The following is a 14988-nucleotide window of genomic DNA, read 5'->3' as shown; positions in this document are numbered from 1 at the left end:
CTCACAGCAGACCACGGCAACCTCGTCTTGCATGTTTTCGTATGCATATAAAGGGGTGGTCTCATGGAACTATCCAATACCAGGCCAACTCGGGGCTAAACACGTCCGTCGCAGCAATGATCAACTTCTTCAGCAACGTGCAACTAGATCCAAATGTAGCAACGCGCTAAAATGTCACCTTGGGGTCTTTCAAGATCAAGGTCTTTGCGGCCCGTGTGTAATGTTCACTTCAGATCCGCGTTCTCCACATCGTCTCCGTTTCTGCGTGCCTCCGACCCCTTGCGAATCCTCTTCTGCGGCTCAGACGAGTTCAGCATTGCGGCGCTGAGGGCGCTGCATCACGAGCATCTACGAAACCCGTCTCTGATCGAATCGCTTGATGTCGTCATAAGGCCTGGGAAGCCCACCGGTCGGGGTCTGAAGACGGTTCGGCAGGGTGAGCTCGTCTGATCACAAACACTGCAAGCGAGACTTACTTACGATGCCATGCGTCGCAGTTCCGATCAAGTCTACAGCTCAAGAACTGGGCTTGCCGATCCATGAGATCAACACATTTACAGGATGGACGGTGAGTGGCCTACGCCTGAGGTATATCTAGGTACTTCGCCCTCGGCTCACATCTCTAGCCATCCTTCAACATGAACCTCATCGTCGCCGTGTCGTTTGGCCTGCTGGTCCCGCCCAGGTTGCTCAGAAGCGCACAATATGGTGGCCTTAATCTTCACCCATCTCTCCTCCCAGAGTATTGACCCCTCCTTTCCTCTATTCTGTCCTTCATCTTGCTGACCACGTTTGCCAGCCTTCGCGGGCCCGCGCCTCTCCATCATACGCTTCTGCTGAACCGCCCCTTCACCGGCATCACCCTCCAGACCTTGCACGAGTCCAAGTTTGACCACGGCACCATCCTGTCCCAGACGCCCCTCCCAGGCATCCCTGTCCCGCCTGGCACGAACTTGCAGGCCCTCCACGACATCGTCACGCCGCCAGCCGCCGAGATGCTCGTCCAGGGCCTGCGCAACGGCGTCCACGTGCCGCCGCTGAAGCCCGTCGGCTGGACGCCCCCGCGGCGGGACCTCGCCACGCTGCGCCACGCGCCGAAACTCACAAAGCAGGACAGGCAGGTCCGGTGGCGCGCGTGGGCGGCCGACGACTTTGCGAGGCGGGAGACCGTTCTGGGCCCGCTGTGGAGTGAGCTGCAGACGCGCCGGGGCAGGAAGAGGGTTATTTTCGAGGGTCTCGAGGCGGTTGCGCCGTCGACCGGGAGAGACGAGGCGATGAAGGGCCAGGCGGGTGCGTTTGTCGCGTTCGAGACGGGCACGGACGCAGGCGTTCCTGGCGGTCCCATTTCACCGGAGGCAGTGGAGGTGTCCTACCTCGAGGCTGATGACGGCAGTGGTTCTGTGCTGATATCTGCCCCTGGCGGTGGCGTCGTGAAGGTCGCGAGGATCAAGATTGAAGGAGACAAAAGCAAGCCGGCGGCCAACACGTTGGCGATACACACCAACGTCGGCAAGGCAGAATATTGGAAGGGGTCTTCGACTGGCCACGGCGACGTGTCATCGTGATATAGAGCATTCATTTTGCACAGCACGGCAGTCGTCGCGGCTCGCATGAGGATATGATAATTGTACACTACCAGGTCTGTCTTGGAGACGGAGAAGCTATCGGCGACGCGTGACTACATCCATTCAAACAGTTGCAAACAATTGTATGCCCCCCCCCCCCTGATCCATTCCAGGACTTGTTACTCAAATAATACCAAAGTGAAATGCCAAGCCTCGCACCCAGCGTGGGATTGCTTCCACGCGCTTGATGTTGCACATCTCAATTTCCGACCTCGACATCGTCATCATACACCTTCTCATGAGCAGACTGCTCGACAACCTGGCTCCGGAACCAAGGTGCCTGTTTGGTAGCTTCTGAGGGCGGCACATCAAGCCTATCCTGCCACTCATCATACTCCTGCGAGTCGAGAAGCTTCCTGGTTTCCACTTCGTCAATGTAAGGTCGGATTCTTCTCAACGCGGGTGAGACCGTAGTAGCAGCAGAGGCTTCTTTGGTGGCACTCGGCGGGCCTCTGGAAGCAGCTCGGGTGTCTAGAGCGTAGAGCTTGTAGTCGAGGTCGTCGAGGGGCATGCGGTCGCCGCCCTCGGGGATGAGCAGCTTGTGTCTGAGTCGGTGCTCCAGGACGTCAACCTCCATCGTGTGCGCCGTGACGAAGTGGTAGACCTTCACCGGCCGGGTCTGGCCGAAGCGGATGGCGCGGCCCCGGGCCTGTCGCATGTACATGTAGTGGTTGCGTCTGTCGGTGTGCAGGGGCGCAGCAAACATGATGTGGTTGGCCTCGGTGAGGTTCGTGCCGGCGGACTCCTCGGACATGAGGCTCTGGACGAGGACCTTGGTTTTGCCGTTTTCATTGGGCTCTTTGAAGTATCGGATGGCGTCAGTATCGTGGTGTGTGCCGGTGGTCATGTACACATCGACGTTGTCGTCCTCCGCGAGCGCGTCGAAGAGCTGGGCCTTGAGCTTCTTGTTGCCGACGAACAGGAGAGCCTTCTCATCGTCCTTGACGTCGGTGCGTATGACGTCCAGAATCTTCATGACCTTGGCGCTCTTGCCCTCAAAATCGAGAGTTGAGGCTGCCGTGGCAGAAATGAGCTGCGTGCAGGGGACGAGGGCAGAGCGAGCCATCGCAGAGCACGAGTCGACAGGGCATAGAACCTCGCCCGCAGTGCTCTCGACCTGATGATGCTGATTCTCATGTGCTGTGACGCATCCTGAGCACAGTAGGTGGCCACAGGTGATGAAGAGGCTGAGGTCCTTTATCTCAGTGTTGTCCTGCGAGCCGCAAACACTACAAGTTGGAGCATTTGGCTTATGACCGGCCTCCAAATCCTGGGCAAACGCGAATAAGGATTGCACAATGCCGAGCACACGGAGCCGGCGAGCCTGGCGGATGTACTCCTCTATGCCTGCCTGTACGCTTTGAAGAGCCATGGCCATACGGTTCGTGGCTTGATCGTGACTGGTACCGCGATCAGTCTCTTCCTCGTTCAACTGAGGGCGGTAGGGCCGGAATTTGTTGCCAAACTCAAAGTCTTTGGACTTTGCTGTGTCCTTCCAGTAGGCATCGAGGAGTGTGGCAGAAGCCAGCCCGATATTGGCAGCCACCTTCTCAGGCTCTGCTTCGTGATACTGGTCCAGCACGTTGGCTTTCAGCAGGTCACAGACCGACTCCTTGAGCTGCTGGCTTGTGGCTTCAATCTGAGTTTCGGAATTGTAGCTTGCTTTGAAGCAAACGAGATTGGCTTCCACGTGTTTGAGCTCATCTTCATCCATAGCTTCGACGTCCTCCTCCGTCAGCTTCCACCACTCGATAGCACCGTACACACCGTTTCCGCCCTTCCAGCTGGCCCATTCGCCGGGTTGCCAGATACCAGCGCTCTGTGTCGCGCCGCGGCCCTCGTGATGCTATGTGCGAGGTGCAATGGCGCGATACAAGTCGTCTCTGATCTCGGCGTCTCCAAAGCTCCAAGGTCTATCAGCAGTGAACCTTTGGATAAAGTCGTCAAGGTGGTCTTGGTAGTAGATGGCCTTGTCCTGCTTGGTCTTGTCTCTGCCCTTGGCGTTGGTCATTGCGAGAAGGCCGCTCATCTGCACTTGATCGACGACATACATCAGCATGTCGAACTGGCTCTTGATCATGGCCTTGGAACGGGCCTGGAGCCTTTGGTAGATTGTCCGCATGCTGGTCAGCACGGTGATGCCAGAAACGGCGCCTGCCCTAACATCCATGCCGAGCTTCTTCATGTTTTCGCCGTAGGCCGACAGATTAGTCGACGACTGCACCAAAAGCGACTGGATCGTGTTATGCCACGACATGCGCAGGTTCTCTCGCGCCTTCGACGCCTTGTTGTTTCCGGTCTGTTGCAGCAGCCAGTCGATGATGGCGCGCATGTCTCCGGGCACCTCTTCAATGTCCCAACGCGCATCGTATAGAACCTGCTGCAGCTGGGCGTATACAACGGAGCTGACAGGGTCGAGCCTGCAAACAATGACCTGCTCGGTAACCCTAATGTGGGAAATGTCGGTCTCGCGTCGGGTCATCTTGTGCTCAATAAAGATGCGGGCCTGTTCGTGACGCTCGAGCGCAAACTGGGCCGACTTGGGGTCAGCGTACTGGCGCATCGCCTCGCCTCTTGTGGTCTTGTCGAGTCTTGGGCCTCTTGTGATGCTTGGGAAAGATTTTGGCACCGACGCCTCAGGTCGAGCGACGTGGATGTTGACGAGGTCGGCGATGGCGCACACCTGGCTCAGGTCTGCCATGGGCGGTGTGCCGGAAAGTATCCATTTGGAGGATGCCACACAATTGGCCACGAAAGCCGCGGTACTTTTGTTCTCGTACGAGAACTCGTCGAGCACCACGCGGTCGAACGAGTACATCTGCAGGACTGTGGCATCCTTGAAGTCGTTAACAACGTGAGGGGTAGCCACCTTGCGCTTTCGGTCGTCCATGGCAGAGTCTGAGTCGGACTCAGCAGAGTGATCAGATTCAGAAGCGGCGGTGGTAGTCCGCCTTGGTTTCTTGCGCGTTTTCGTCGCCCGCTGTGTGCGGGCTGTCGCCTTGACCTTCTGATCCTTACGGCGAGACTCGACGATACAGGCGGCTCGAGCCTTCTCAAAGCTGACCTTTCGTTCCTGAGTTCGAAGCGAGATATGTTTCGCGAGAGCGCCGTTGTTTTTGTTGTTGTCAGCGTAGCACTGGTATGAGTCCTCCAGGTCGGTGACAGCCTCGCGATACCAAATGTTGAATTCTCTCGACGAAGCTCCACTGGCATCGTGGAATTTGGCAGCCCCGGCCACTCTGGTGAGGGTTTGAACAAAAGCGGAGGAGTGAATGAAGGCGGTGCTCAGAATGACTAAGTCCGCCGTCTCGAGCATACCGCGATGAAAAGGCGTCTTCGCGTTGATGACGACGACGTTCCAGTTCTCGGAACCAAGAAACCTTTCTATCTCATCGCGCCACTGGTCGACAATCTGGGGGGGACAGACAATTAAAGTGGCCTTCAGATGGCAGTGTCTCTCTTGTGTCCATGCATGCCGCTCAATCGTAGACCTCTCATCGCTCTGATTGCGCTGATGGTCTATGAGGGCTAGGGTGACGATGGTCTTGCCGAATCCAACGTCGTGAGCTAAAACGCCTCCCCTAGCTCTGTTGACAACTTCAGCGTGGGAGCGGAGACGAATGCTTGACGACGGAACAAGGAACTCTTCCACCTCCGTCTCGACGAAGCAGCTGTTGCTGCTCTCCTTCTCGATCATCCATTGGACAGACTGGATCTGGTCTGGACGCAGCTGGACACCACAAGAGTCAAAAGAGGGTAACTGGATAGCCATGTCGCAGGTTGCGGGGGGAACGACGTCTTGGGATAAGCAAGCTTCAAAAGGCTCGATCATCTTTAGGCTAGGGTCAACGAACTCCACATCAACAGCAAAACCGATGTGGCCGTCCTGCATGACATCGCGGCGGATACCCCTGATCAATCCGTCTCGAGGAAGATGTAACCAAGCCCTATGAGCTAGTGCAGTTGGGTTGAAGAGGATACGAACGATAAGCTCAGTTTCCTGAGCAATGTTGCCCCTTGCACGGCCGCTGTAAAGGTCGCCTGTGTGCCGAGGCTGATCGGCCCTGACAATTTGAACATCCAACTCCAATGGAAGCGGTCGTTTACGATAAGACTCGGCCAGCTTTTGAGCAGCTTCTGAATCGTCAAACAGCTTTTTAACTTTGAGCCCCTCCCAGAGCAGATGTATCTTGGGGTTGGGGAAATCGGCGTCAAGGATCTGGCAAGCAGCTCCGGCCCGCTCGAGTAGCCCGACTTTGAATTCTCGAGGCAAGTGATCAGCTTTGAGTGCGCCGAGAGCAAACGATATGAGAGAGAGCGCATCCTTGTGGTGGTGATCGCTCACGCGCATCCACTTCTCGCCAGGGCCCGTCTCTTTGGCACACTCCTTGAAGATCTCTCCATCTGTTTTCCACAGCTGCGGGAGCAAATGCACCGGAAATGGGAGGTCAGGGATGTCAATTCTCAGTTGAAGCACCGGGATAGGCGCCTGCGCAACATCCGGGAAACTCAAGGCCCCGGGAATGATGACGTGTAAGTCTTCGGAAGTCTCGGCTGTCATTCTGTCCGGTGCAAGATGCACATCGGACATGCTGATGTTCATGAGGGTCCCATTGGTTTGGTGGACGCTACGCCAAAGACCAGGAATCTCACACTGCACAGTCTGTGGAGTGCCAAATTGTCGTAGCTTCAGCTCCTGCTCCTTCCAGCTGCTTGGAAACTTGCAAAGCACTTCTCGGTGTGTTCCCGGTTCGAGCTTGCTCACAGACTGTGACATGACCCAACTATCTTCCTCAGGCTCTGTAGTGTGTTTTGTGTCGAGAAAGAGATAGCAGGGCGCCGAGGAAGGCTCGCCATCAGCTGCTCTTCTCGAATACAAGAGATCAAAAGGCGTGCCACAATTTTGGGAGAACTCGTAAAGGCCTTCGACTCCTACCATGAGCTCTGTAGCTGCCATGGGAATTATCGGATATGACTTGATCGGCTGCCCATTGAACTCTGTGACGGAGCAACGGAAGGTAGAGTCAGATTGGGGTTCCATAGAAAGCACTACGATAAGGGGTTGGATGAAGAAAACCTCCCAACTCAGGCGGTTTGGGAAAACATTGTCCGCCGACTTGTCGAGTGTGGCTCGAGCGATGGGAGGAGCAGCTCGTTGTTTGAATGAGCCGGGCTCAAGCGGCTCTGGTAAGTACAGATACCAAACAACCTGATCTGAACCAATGGAGAGCTCGATACGGCCGCAAGTTGAGACGTAAGTTGCCACGATAACCTGGCTGTTGTCGAAGTGGTCTAGATAGTAGACAGCCCCGAGGCATTTGCGCAATTCGCGAAGTCGGGAGGTGATATTTCTTTCTTCCTTCTCGGTGGCGTGAAGGCTCAAACATAATCTCTTGACATCCTTGTCGTCCTGAGGTATGCCATGGCCTCCGGTCAAAGCAAACCGATTCGGTAGAATGCCTCTCAGAGCGTGGATGGTCTCATCCCAGGACCATAGAGGCCCAGTAAAAAGCATTTCGAAAGCGTGAGCAGGATTGCCCGCACAGGTTACACATCGCACCTGGTTGCAAATTGTACAGATCATGAGACCAGTCGCCGGATTATGCTTGCGATATCCTGCACAGGGACAATACCTCCGTCCTTTCTGAAGTATCGTCATGAGGTGGGTAACAGCCGCCTGGTCTTTCTGCGCAGTTGAATAGCTGGGGCAATATTGGAGCAAGGCAAATGCTACATCGGTTACTCCGTTGCGGTCGGATTGGCGAATGGCAAATAGGTGCTTTAAGTGCTGCGTTCTGGTGCTTGCACCGTTGTCCAGAAGAGGCAGGCCGTTGTGGAAACCACTGGATCGAGTCACCCGGCGTTCAGCTATCAGGACGCAGAGGGTGGCAGCGCCAACGACTGTGGTCGTCATGGCATTTCCGGCCATATCGTGGAGGTCGGCCTGGGTTTCGACAGAGGTGCGGATACGATCAATAGGTAGCCCTTGGAGCGAGAGTGCCTCAATACCCAATATCGGCCGCCCCTGATCTGTGGCGAAAAGGTCACCGTCGGGCAAGACGCACCCTACAATACCGATTTGTGTTTTGAGCCGCTCAACACCTACACCAAGGTCAAGATATTTTGCCTTGTAGTTGAGATCTCTGCCTGCCTTTTTGCGCTCTGACAGCCACGTGATGTCGAGGAGATCTTGGACACGGCTAGATGTGCCTCTGATGTACGCCTGCCAAGACGTATCTCTGGGTAAGAGATTACCCCGACCATCCCGTTGAGTAAAAGGTTGGTCAGGTCCAAGTCCCTGCTGTCGTCGAACCTTGGCGTGATCGTAAGCGCACATCCTGGCTTCTACATCCCTGGCCATGTTCTCAGCTATCTTTCGCTCCTCGATTGCTCGTGCCTCGAGGATTCGCTGGTCCATCGATGATAGAAGAAATTTATGGACTTCTGGATACTGATTCGGAAACCAATTGGACGACTCCATCATGCTCGACCACAGTCGCGCGATGCGCGTAGACATTTCGGTACCATAGTGCCACTGATCAACAGCAACCAGGTAGCCTCGGGTTCTGGTTTGTGGAACGAGGAAATTCTTGCTGTCCACTTTCATCGATAGAGCCACGTAACCTACCAAGGGAAGCCAGAAGTGGGTGAAGGCGCGCCAAGGCGCATGAGAAACATTCTCTAGGATGATGAGTTTAGGTCGCTGGTCGTATATGAACTGCAGGATTGAGCCGAATGTTTTGACAGACTCGCCTTCCATATGGAAGGAATCGCGGACATCCTGCAGGGCCATGCGCACATCATGCGACTGACTTTGAGGCGTTACTGTACCAAAATCAAGGCCATTTCTGGTGTTCTTGGCTTCTTCGTATAGTCTGCTGAGGACTGAGTGCTTGGCCAAGATGTCTCGTTTGTTGTTGAGTTTCGAAAAGTCCACACACGATGAGCCTGCCACGAGCAGGTCCGGTGCTGCCGGAATAGGAGCCAAAGAGCCATGAGCAGTGGTTCTAATTGGAAAAATACTCAGTGACAGGGCTTGTGAGCGGAGAAGAGGAACTCGGTGGCTTACGCGTCTTTTCTGCTCGGATCAGATACCTGGACGACGTCGCGGTAGATCTCACCGGACGGCTTCGAGTTTCTCTCGATGAAAGCTTGCTTGTACGCTTCGATCTCGACACTGAACTGATGATCAAAATCGAAGAGGTGGTTGTAGCCCATGGCCAGGGCCGCGTCTTGAAGCTCGCGGAGGGCCAGGATGGGGGCGTCGGTCCCAGAGCACATCGTGCCTACCGTAAACCGAACGCCGCCATCCTTGGAGACGTCGTCCAGCCCAAGTTCCAAGGCTCTTTTGAAGACCAAAGCCAGAGAGTCCCTAGGGCGATCAATTCTAGCCCTGGTTTCCCCCAAAACGTCGAATTGCTGGGGTTTCTGAGCCATAGTGGTGATGGTTGCGACGGTGGTGATGGTGGTTCCAGGGGAAAGAGTGAGGGCAAAGGGTAAGCAACGCTATTGGAGTGAATGGCAATACAGAAAGGGCTTCAAGCGATCTGTGCACTCTTTGTCGTTGTTTATCGGCTTCAGCGACCGCCGTGAATCCTGATACCAAGGTTCTCCTGTGATGCCGGGATAACGGCCCCACTTTCGGTCACCCGACCCCGGCCCGGCCCTGGCTCGGCCCAGGTTCCCTGCTGCCTGGCACGGAGCAACAGGTGCCTCGACACCCGCAGTGCACTGTTGCAATAACGAATGTAGTGACCAGCCGTAGCTCATGTTTTCTTGGAGTCGACTCTATCCCTGGTTGAGTCCCCAGGTGTTCATGCTGCGTGTCAGGATGTTTGTTAGCCTTGGCGTCTGTTATTCCACTGCATAGTGACGGGTCGTGCTCCGAAGTACCCGAAGCGTATTGCCCCGACCACGTATTTCGTGCCGATCTGGCGCGTTGCGTTACCGAGCAAGTTGGAGCGTCCCGTCCCATTCCATCTGTATCACTCACCGAACCCTCGAACGATGATTCGAGGCTTAGTGTTCTCAACATGTATACAGCGTCGATTAGTTTGATGGCTATCAGGGCTAGGATAGGTGATTCACCAGGGAGCGTTGTCTCATTAATTCCCTTCAGCAGACAAGACAGCTCATTTCAGAACTTAAGAGGGGTCAATACAAGCTGGCAGAGCATTATACAGGGGCCACCAAGCAGTCTACCTGCAAATTGAAACAAAGAGGAAACGGCTTAGCATAGATGATCAGACCATTGTCTAAAAGAATTAGATCTTCTGGTTTGTCTCACGCCTGCAGCGTTGCTCGTCAGAATCGTCTTCAGATGCTTCGATGCTGAGGCTACTGAGCCAGAATGAGACCTCGGTGAAAGTTGAACGAAACTCGCTGTCAAACAACACAGTCAAATCATTCGACCATCGGGCGAGCCTTGCCTCTGCCGAATGAGGTTGTCGTGTGTTTTTGGTGTCACGGCAACGAGATAACAAGAGCGTATCACTGAAGACACCGACCGTATCTGCACACCCACACCACCTCGCACGTGGGCAGCAACAGCAATGCAGCAGGGTATGCCTTACAAGCTTCCAATCTCCGGCTTAAATGACTGAATCCAGCTAATAGTGGTGAAGAAGCGGAAGGGCGTGTCTGACATGTCGGGCGGTGGAGACGCGGGTGGGTTCCCATCACAAGGCAGACTGACAGGATGTGGTATTGGGAGCAAAAGTCACGTGATTACGCGTCGCCTCACGGATCTCGCCCAGTTCGTGCTAATTATAACCACAAGATGCAGGTTGCCATTTGCGCTCGGTGATTTTAGAGGCGCCTCTTTTCAGTGTTGCGACGTCGAACTCGACTAGCAAGATTGGTCGATATCCACTCAGAGCCATCTGAATCGTGGCTGTGTGCCTCTGCTTGGTAACGCAGACCAGGGCTCACAGATCTAGACCAGAGGTCTGAGACTGCTGAGTTATATTAAGAGAGCATATACGACTGCTCGGTATCCCGTCTCACAGCTCTTCGATATACCGAGCACGCAAGCACAAGATCACCAACGAACCTCCCCCACCCTCCAGACACCAAAATGGGTGCTCAATTGGAGTCAACTGACGCGAAGAACAAACTCGAGGACCTCTCGGGCATCACCATCTTGCCAGGCCAGAACCCTTATGAGGCCCTCATCAAGGCTTGTGAGGATGATCATGTAGATATATTTCCATACCCTCTTCGCGGAGCCCGTGGATGCTGCGAGACAAGATTCTGATCCGCTTCTGGCACGCAGGCCGAGATCCAGTCTCTCTACTCGGCCCATAGAACAAAGAGAAACCAACAGCAGAAGGAAAAGTTTCTCTCCAGCGAATACAAGGAGCTGGTCATTGACCCTTTCCTGCTGAGGCTGGAACGTCCCGAGATCGAACCGGGCTTCCAAGACCCTCGGAACTGCCTCGTATTCTGGTCTCGCCCGCCTGACAACATTGTTCGGTTGTCGGTCCAGATCCAGAACCTGCTGAAGAAGGTCGCTCCAAGTGAGTCACCTCGCCAAGCATCTCACTCTCCGCCATGCGTCAGCCAGCCGACATGAGAGCGCTGACCAAGAGACCAGACATCTGGCTCATGCCACAACACCGCATGCACATGACGGTCCTGGAGCTCGCTCACTCCAAGACACCCGAGCAGATTGCGTCCCTCGTCACGACGATGCGTTCCGCCATCCCCTACATGACAAGCTTCACCTACTCTCACCGTGCTCGCCTCGTGAAACCCATGATTTCATATGACCTCTCGGCCTTTGCCGTCTCTTTCCTGCCCGCCTCTGGCGAAAAGCGCCGCGCACAGATTGCCGCCCCGGCGGACCAGCGTGTTGTCGAGGGCGATCAGTACACCTACCACCACCTTCGCCGCGACGTCTTCAACCTGGCGCAGTCGACAGGCGTTGAGGTTGAGTCTCGCTATCAGGTACCGAGCGCGCACATCACTCTGGGTCGATATCTCGGCGAAGAGGACCATCACACGCCGGAGCTGCGAAAGCGTTGGGTCGAGGCTATTGACGAGATCAATCAGTGGCTCGAGAATGAGGTCTGGGATGTCGAGAGCGGCGAGTGGTCAGGCGAGTGGTCGGTTGGTGAGGAGCGAGGTCTCGATGCCCGCTGTGGTAGGCTGTGGTATGGTGGTGGAAGAACCATCAACCTTGGCGAGGGCTTCTGATGGGACTGTTCCCAGACCGCGCCGATATTCATCAGAAGCTGCATTAGACAAATGGATAGACAAATGACAGGGCTGCTCCAAATGCCACCTGCATGAGTGGGGATCTCGCAACTCGAGCGTTGGAAGTCTTGCGAGGGCTACATATCCCAGGCTTTGATCATGGTATGTCATGAAGCGCTGACAGGCCTCGTGGACCAACAGCCGGGGGTAGAAACAAAGTCATGAGACAGAATGCGTCATATTCGTGGCTTGGCAACTCTGGCCGAGGAGGCACTCACTATGCTTGAGACTATGGATGATCCATGGGTGAACCAGGTACAGCAACGCAGTTGTACAGCCTTCACAGGATCTCGTGAAACGCCCCCACTGCACAGAATCACCAATCCTGGACAAATTTCTTAACTTCCATGAAGTCGTCATCGTCATTGGTTCGGAATTGCAAGGGCTTTTATTTAAACCCTATGGGAGTGATGCATGGTTCTCTCCTCGACCGGGTAACCCTCTTCGCCAAAGCTCCAGCCCGAATGATCCGTTTGCCGTGCCGTGTAGGAAAGCAGCCATGAAATCGGTTGACCACAACCACAATGCATTTAGAACACCAGAGCCGCACCCTTCGTCTTCTTGTCGCCACTGTAAACCCAAGCATGTTAGCCATATTCGCGCATCGCTGTCTCGTGTTTGTAGTGTGGGAGCGGAGCGGAAAGGGGAGAAGGTGGCCGTACCCGAGCTCGAAGTGCTTGCAGCGCTTCAGCGCCAGCTGCAGCTTGGTCTTGCACTTAACACATTCCAACCGCAGGACGACCTTCTTCGTCGTCTTGGCCTTCTTGTGGAAGACGGGCTTGCTGCGCAGTTTGTCAGTCTTTGGCTCAGACGTGTGCGGGTGAGTTGCGATCGTGGCCTTGTGTCGACCGTAGACTCGTCTCGATCATGGAAGAGGAGGGGTTGAACGTACGTCTGACCACCGTAACCAGACTGCTTGCGGTCGTAACGACGCTTACCCTGCGCGAAGAGCGAGGCCTATAATTTCCGTCTTAGCATATTTGTTCCCAACCTGCCAACACGGTCCGCGTCGAGTTCGAATTCGTCCGCTGGGAATCGGGTGTATCGCACCTTGCCGGCCTTGTACTGGGTGACCTTGTGCTGGGTGTGCTTCTTGCAGTCCTTCCCCTTGCAGTAGGTCATGCGCGTCTTGGGAATGTTCACTGCAAGTCGAGAAGGTCAGCTTGCCAATTCTTCCCAGCTTTGCATGGTGTGTTTGGCCCTCAGATCGTTGCCGCTCCCCGCGCCCCTTCCCCAAATGTCATGGCCGTCAACTTTCCACACCATTGATTCGGGCTCTTCGGGTCTCGGGCAGGTCGTCGGCTGAGCGCGATTCGCGATTGAGGGCTTCTTCGATGGACCATGGGCGTACGTACCCATCTTGACGGCTGTTGGGTGTCGATTGCCGGAATTGTCGTGATGATGAAGTGGTTAGGCGGGGATGGAAAACTCGAAGTTTTGGTCAAAATGGCTTGTGTGGGCGGGCGGCTAGGGTTGAGCGCTAGTGACAACTGGGAAGCGTGGGCCCCAGCGTCTTGCACCGAAGCCCGCCGCTTATCAGCGAAACGAGCTACTATCACCACGTGATGTGAGGTACAGAAGCCCAGGTCTCTCGCGGCTTATGTCAGCATCTTTCTGTATCCTGCCCTGTCCCTCAGGCCGAATTGGCCCCCACTTCAAGGTGATTTTGGCTCATGCGTGGGTTGCGGCTGTCGGCGGTGATGAATGTGGCTTGCATCGTTTGATTCAAATGCGGCTGACAGCCACATTCACGAGAACCAAGTTCTTCACTGCCTCCAAGCTATCTCCAGCGGCGCCTCACTCAGTCAGCTGCATGCGGCGGTTTCACTGTTCGTCTGCCGCGTTGCAACCCCAAAGTCAAGCAGGTTTGCTGTGCTGACAAGAATTCGCTGTGCATTGATTCAGTCGTAGAGAATGGGGTTCAACTGAGGGCTTAATCTAAAGTTAGGTAGGTTGAGACCGTCGTGTCAGACGAGTGCTTGGTTGAATGCTGGAATTGCTGACTCCTCATGGGCGGGATGGAATCTTCAATGCATCTTCAAGAGGCTAGCTTGCGTCATGTTCCTTTGTTGCCTCGGGCTCGCTCGTCTCCTGCTCTGAGCTGACATTCAATGACTTGGCAGCATTCCCCCAGGTTTGCTTGGGTCAGAGTAACCAAAAATAGGACGTCCAGAAACGTGCGAGTGTCGAAGAAGAACGTCCGCTGTCAAAAAAACAAAAAAATCCCAGACGGACGGACGCATACGTCGCCACTGTCGGACCAAGCGGCCAAAGCTTCGCCCGCTGCCGGCGCTCGCCGGCGCGGGCTTTGAGGCGATCGACGTGGGCCCTGAGTGACACTTGACGCGCGCTCAGAAGCGAAACGGTCGTGGACGACGGCCGCATGTGAATGGAATGTTTTCTTGTCGCTGACGTTCACGGCGAAGCCGTACATGCTAATTTTGAAGCGCCTGTAGTTGACTGAGCGAGTGTCAACCAAACGCTCTCATGACCCCCACGAGAGCACCGGGACGCCCCTAGCCTGAAATGGATGATGTGCCGAGAGACCGAGCACAGAGAGAGCCTGGGAGAAAGAGAGAGAACACCGATGCTATTGAACTATCCTGACGGGCAAAGAGCTGCACCTCTACAAGGCTGGCTGCGTGGTGGCGGCGGGGGTATCTGCGAGTGGAATTGCGAGTGGTGCAGCAGAAAGGAAGGGAGGGAGAAGGGGGGTCAAGGTGTCCCTTGCAAGCTAGCATGCTCACCCTGGCGTCGCAATGCGAGCTATCGAAGCCGACATGAGCAGGATATCAAAATGCTGCTCAGGTTAATTGCGACCCGTTGATAGACCAAAGAGGAGTTGCTTGACACCGCGAGCGTCACCTCATTCACACAAACGCTTGTTGGTAATTGGCATGAAACAGGCGAGGCCGCAACGGCAACTTGGCCTGGGCCAGTTTCACCTTCTGACATGCACGCACGCAAGCAGGATGGACGGCCAGGACACCAGACAAGGCAATGCCGCGCGACGATCTTCGGGCGGATCTTCATGTGTCGGATTGTTGGATCCCGGCCGATGAGTCGGTCGAGGAGATGGACCGACAGCCATGATCCAACTTTCTCG

General features: G+C 55.2%; 5 protein-coding genes across 5 annotated transcripts; 2 read left to right on the top strand and 3 right to left on the bottom strand.

The window, feature by feature from the left end:
* Positions 1-171: 171 nt before the first annotated feature.
* D7B24_006893 (uncharacterized protein) lies at positions 172-1565 on the top strand (the record flags this gene model as incomplete). Its single annotated transcript, XM_028641013.1, has 4 exons — positions 172-436; positions 498-568; positions 627-742; positions 800-1565. The coding sequence occupies 4 exons, from the start codon at positions 172-174 to the stop codon at positions 1563-1565; spliced, it is 1218 nt and encodes a 405-aa protein (XP_028494919.1).
* Positions 1566-1824: 259 nt separating this feature from the next.
* Positions 1825-3339, bottom strand: D7B24_006892 (uncharacterized protein; the record flags this gene model as incomplete). Its single annotated transcript, XM_028641012.1, has 1 exon — positions 1825-3339. One exon carries the CDS (start codon positions 3337-3339, stop codon positions 1825-1827), a length of 1515 nt encoding a protein of 504 aa, XP_028494918.1.
* A 132-nt stretch (positions 3340-3471) lies between these two features.
* On the bottom strand, positions 3472-9062 carry D7B24_006891 (uncharacterized protein; the record flags this gene model as incomplete). Its single annotated transcript, XM_028641011.1, has 5 exons — positions 3472-6042; positions 6103-6334; positions 7691-7848; positions 8254-8632; positions 8695-9062. 5 exons carry the CDS (start codon positions 9060-9062, stop codon positions 3472-3474), a joined length of 3708 nt encoding a protein of 1235 aa, XP_028494917.1.
* A 1639-nt stretch (positions 9063-10701) lies between these two features.
* D7B24_006890 (uncharacterized protein) lies at positions 10702-11822 on the top strand (the record flags this gene model as incomplete). Its single annotated transcript, XM_028641010.1, has 3 exons — positions 10702-10821; positions 10900-11143; positions 11221-11822. 3 exons carry the CDS (start codon positions 10702-10704, stop codon positions 11820-11822), a joined length of 966 nt encoding a protein of 321 aa, XP_028494916.1.
* Positions 11823-12412: 590 nt separating this feature from the next.
* Positions 12413-13241, bottom strand: RPL44 (40s ribosomal protein L44e; the record flags this gene model as incomplete). The annotated part of the gene is made up of 5 exons (XM_028641009.1): positions 12413-12452; positions 12545-12664; positions 12775-12839; positions 12933-13024; positions 13238-13241. 5 exons carry the CDS (start codon positions 13239-13241, stop codon positions 12413-12415), a joined length of 321 nt encoding a protein of 106 aa, XP_028494915.1.
* Positions 13242-14988: the final 1747 nt, after the last annotated feature.

Source organism: Verticillium nonalfalfae, assembly GCF_003724135.2.
Source record: "Verticillium nonalfalfae strain VnAa140/NRRL 66861 chromosome Unknown scaffold_51, whole genome shotgun sequence".
Classification (NCBI taxonomy): domain Eukaryota; kingdom Fungi; phylum Ascomycota; class Sordariomycetes; order Glomerellales; family Plectosphaerellaceae; genus Verticillium; species Verticillium nonalfalfae.
Note: the sequence above shows the minus strand (reverse complement) of the source record. Positions and strands in the feature narration are given on the sequence as shown.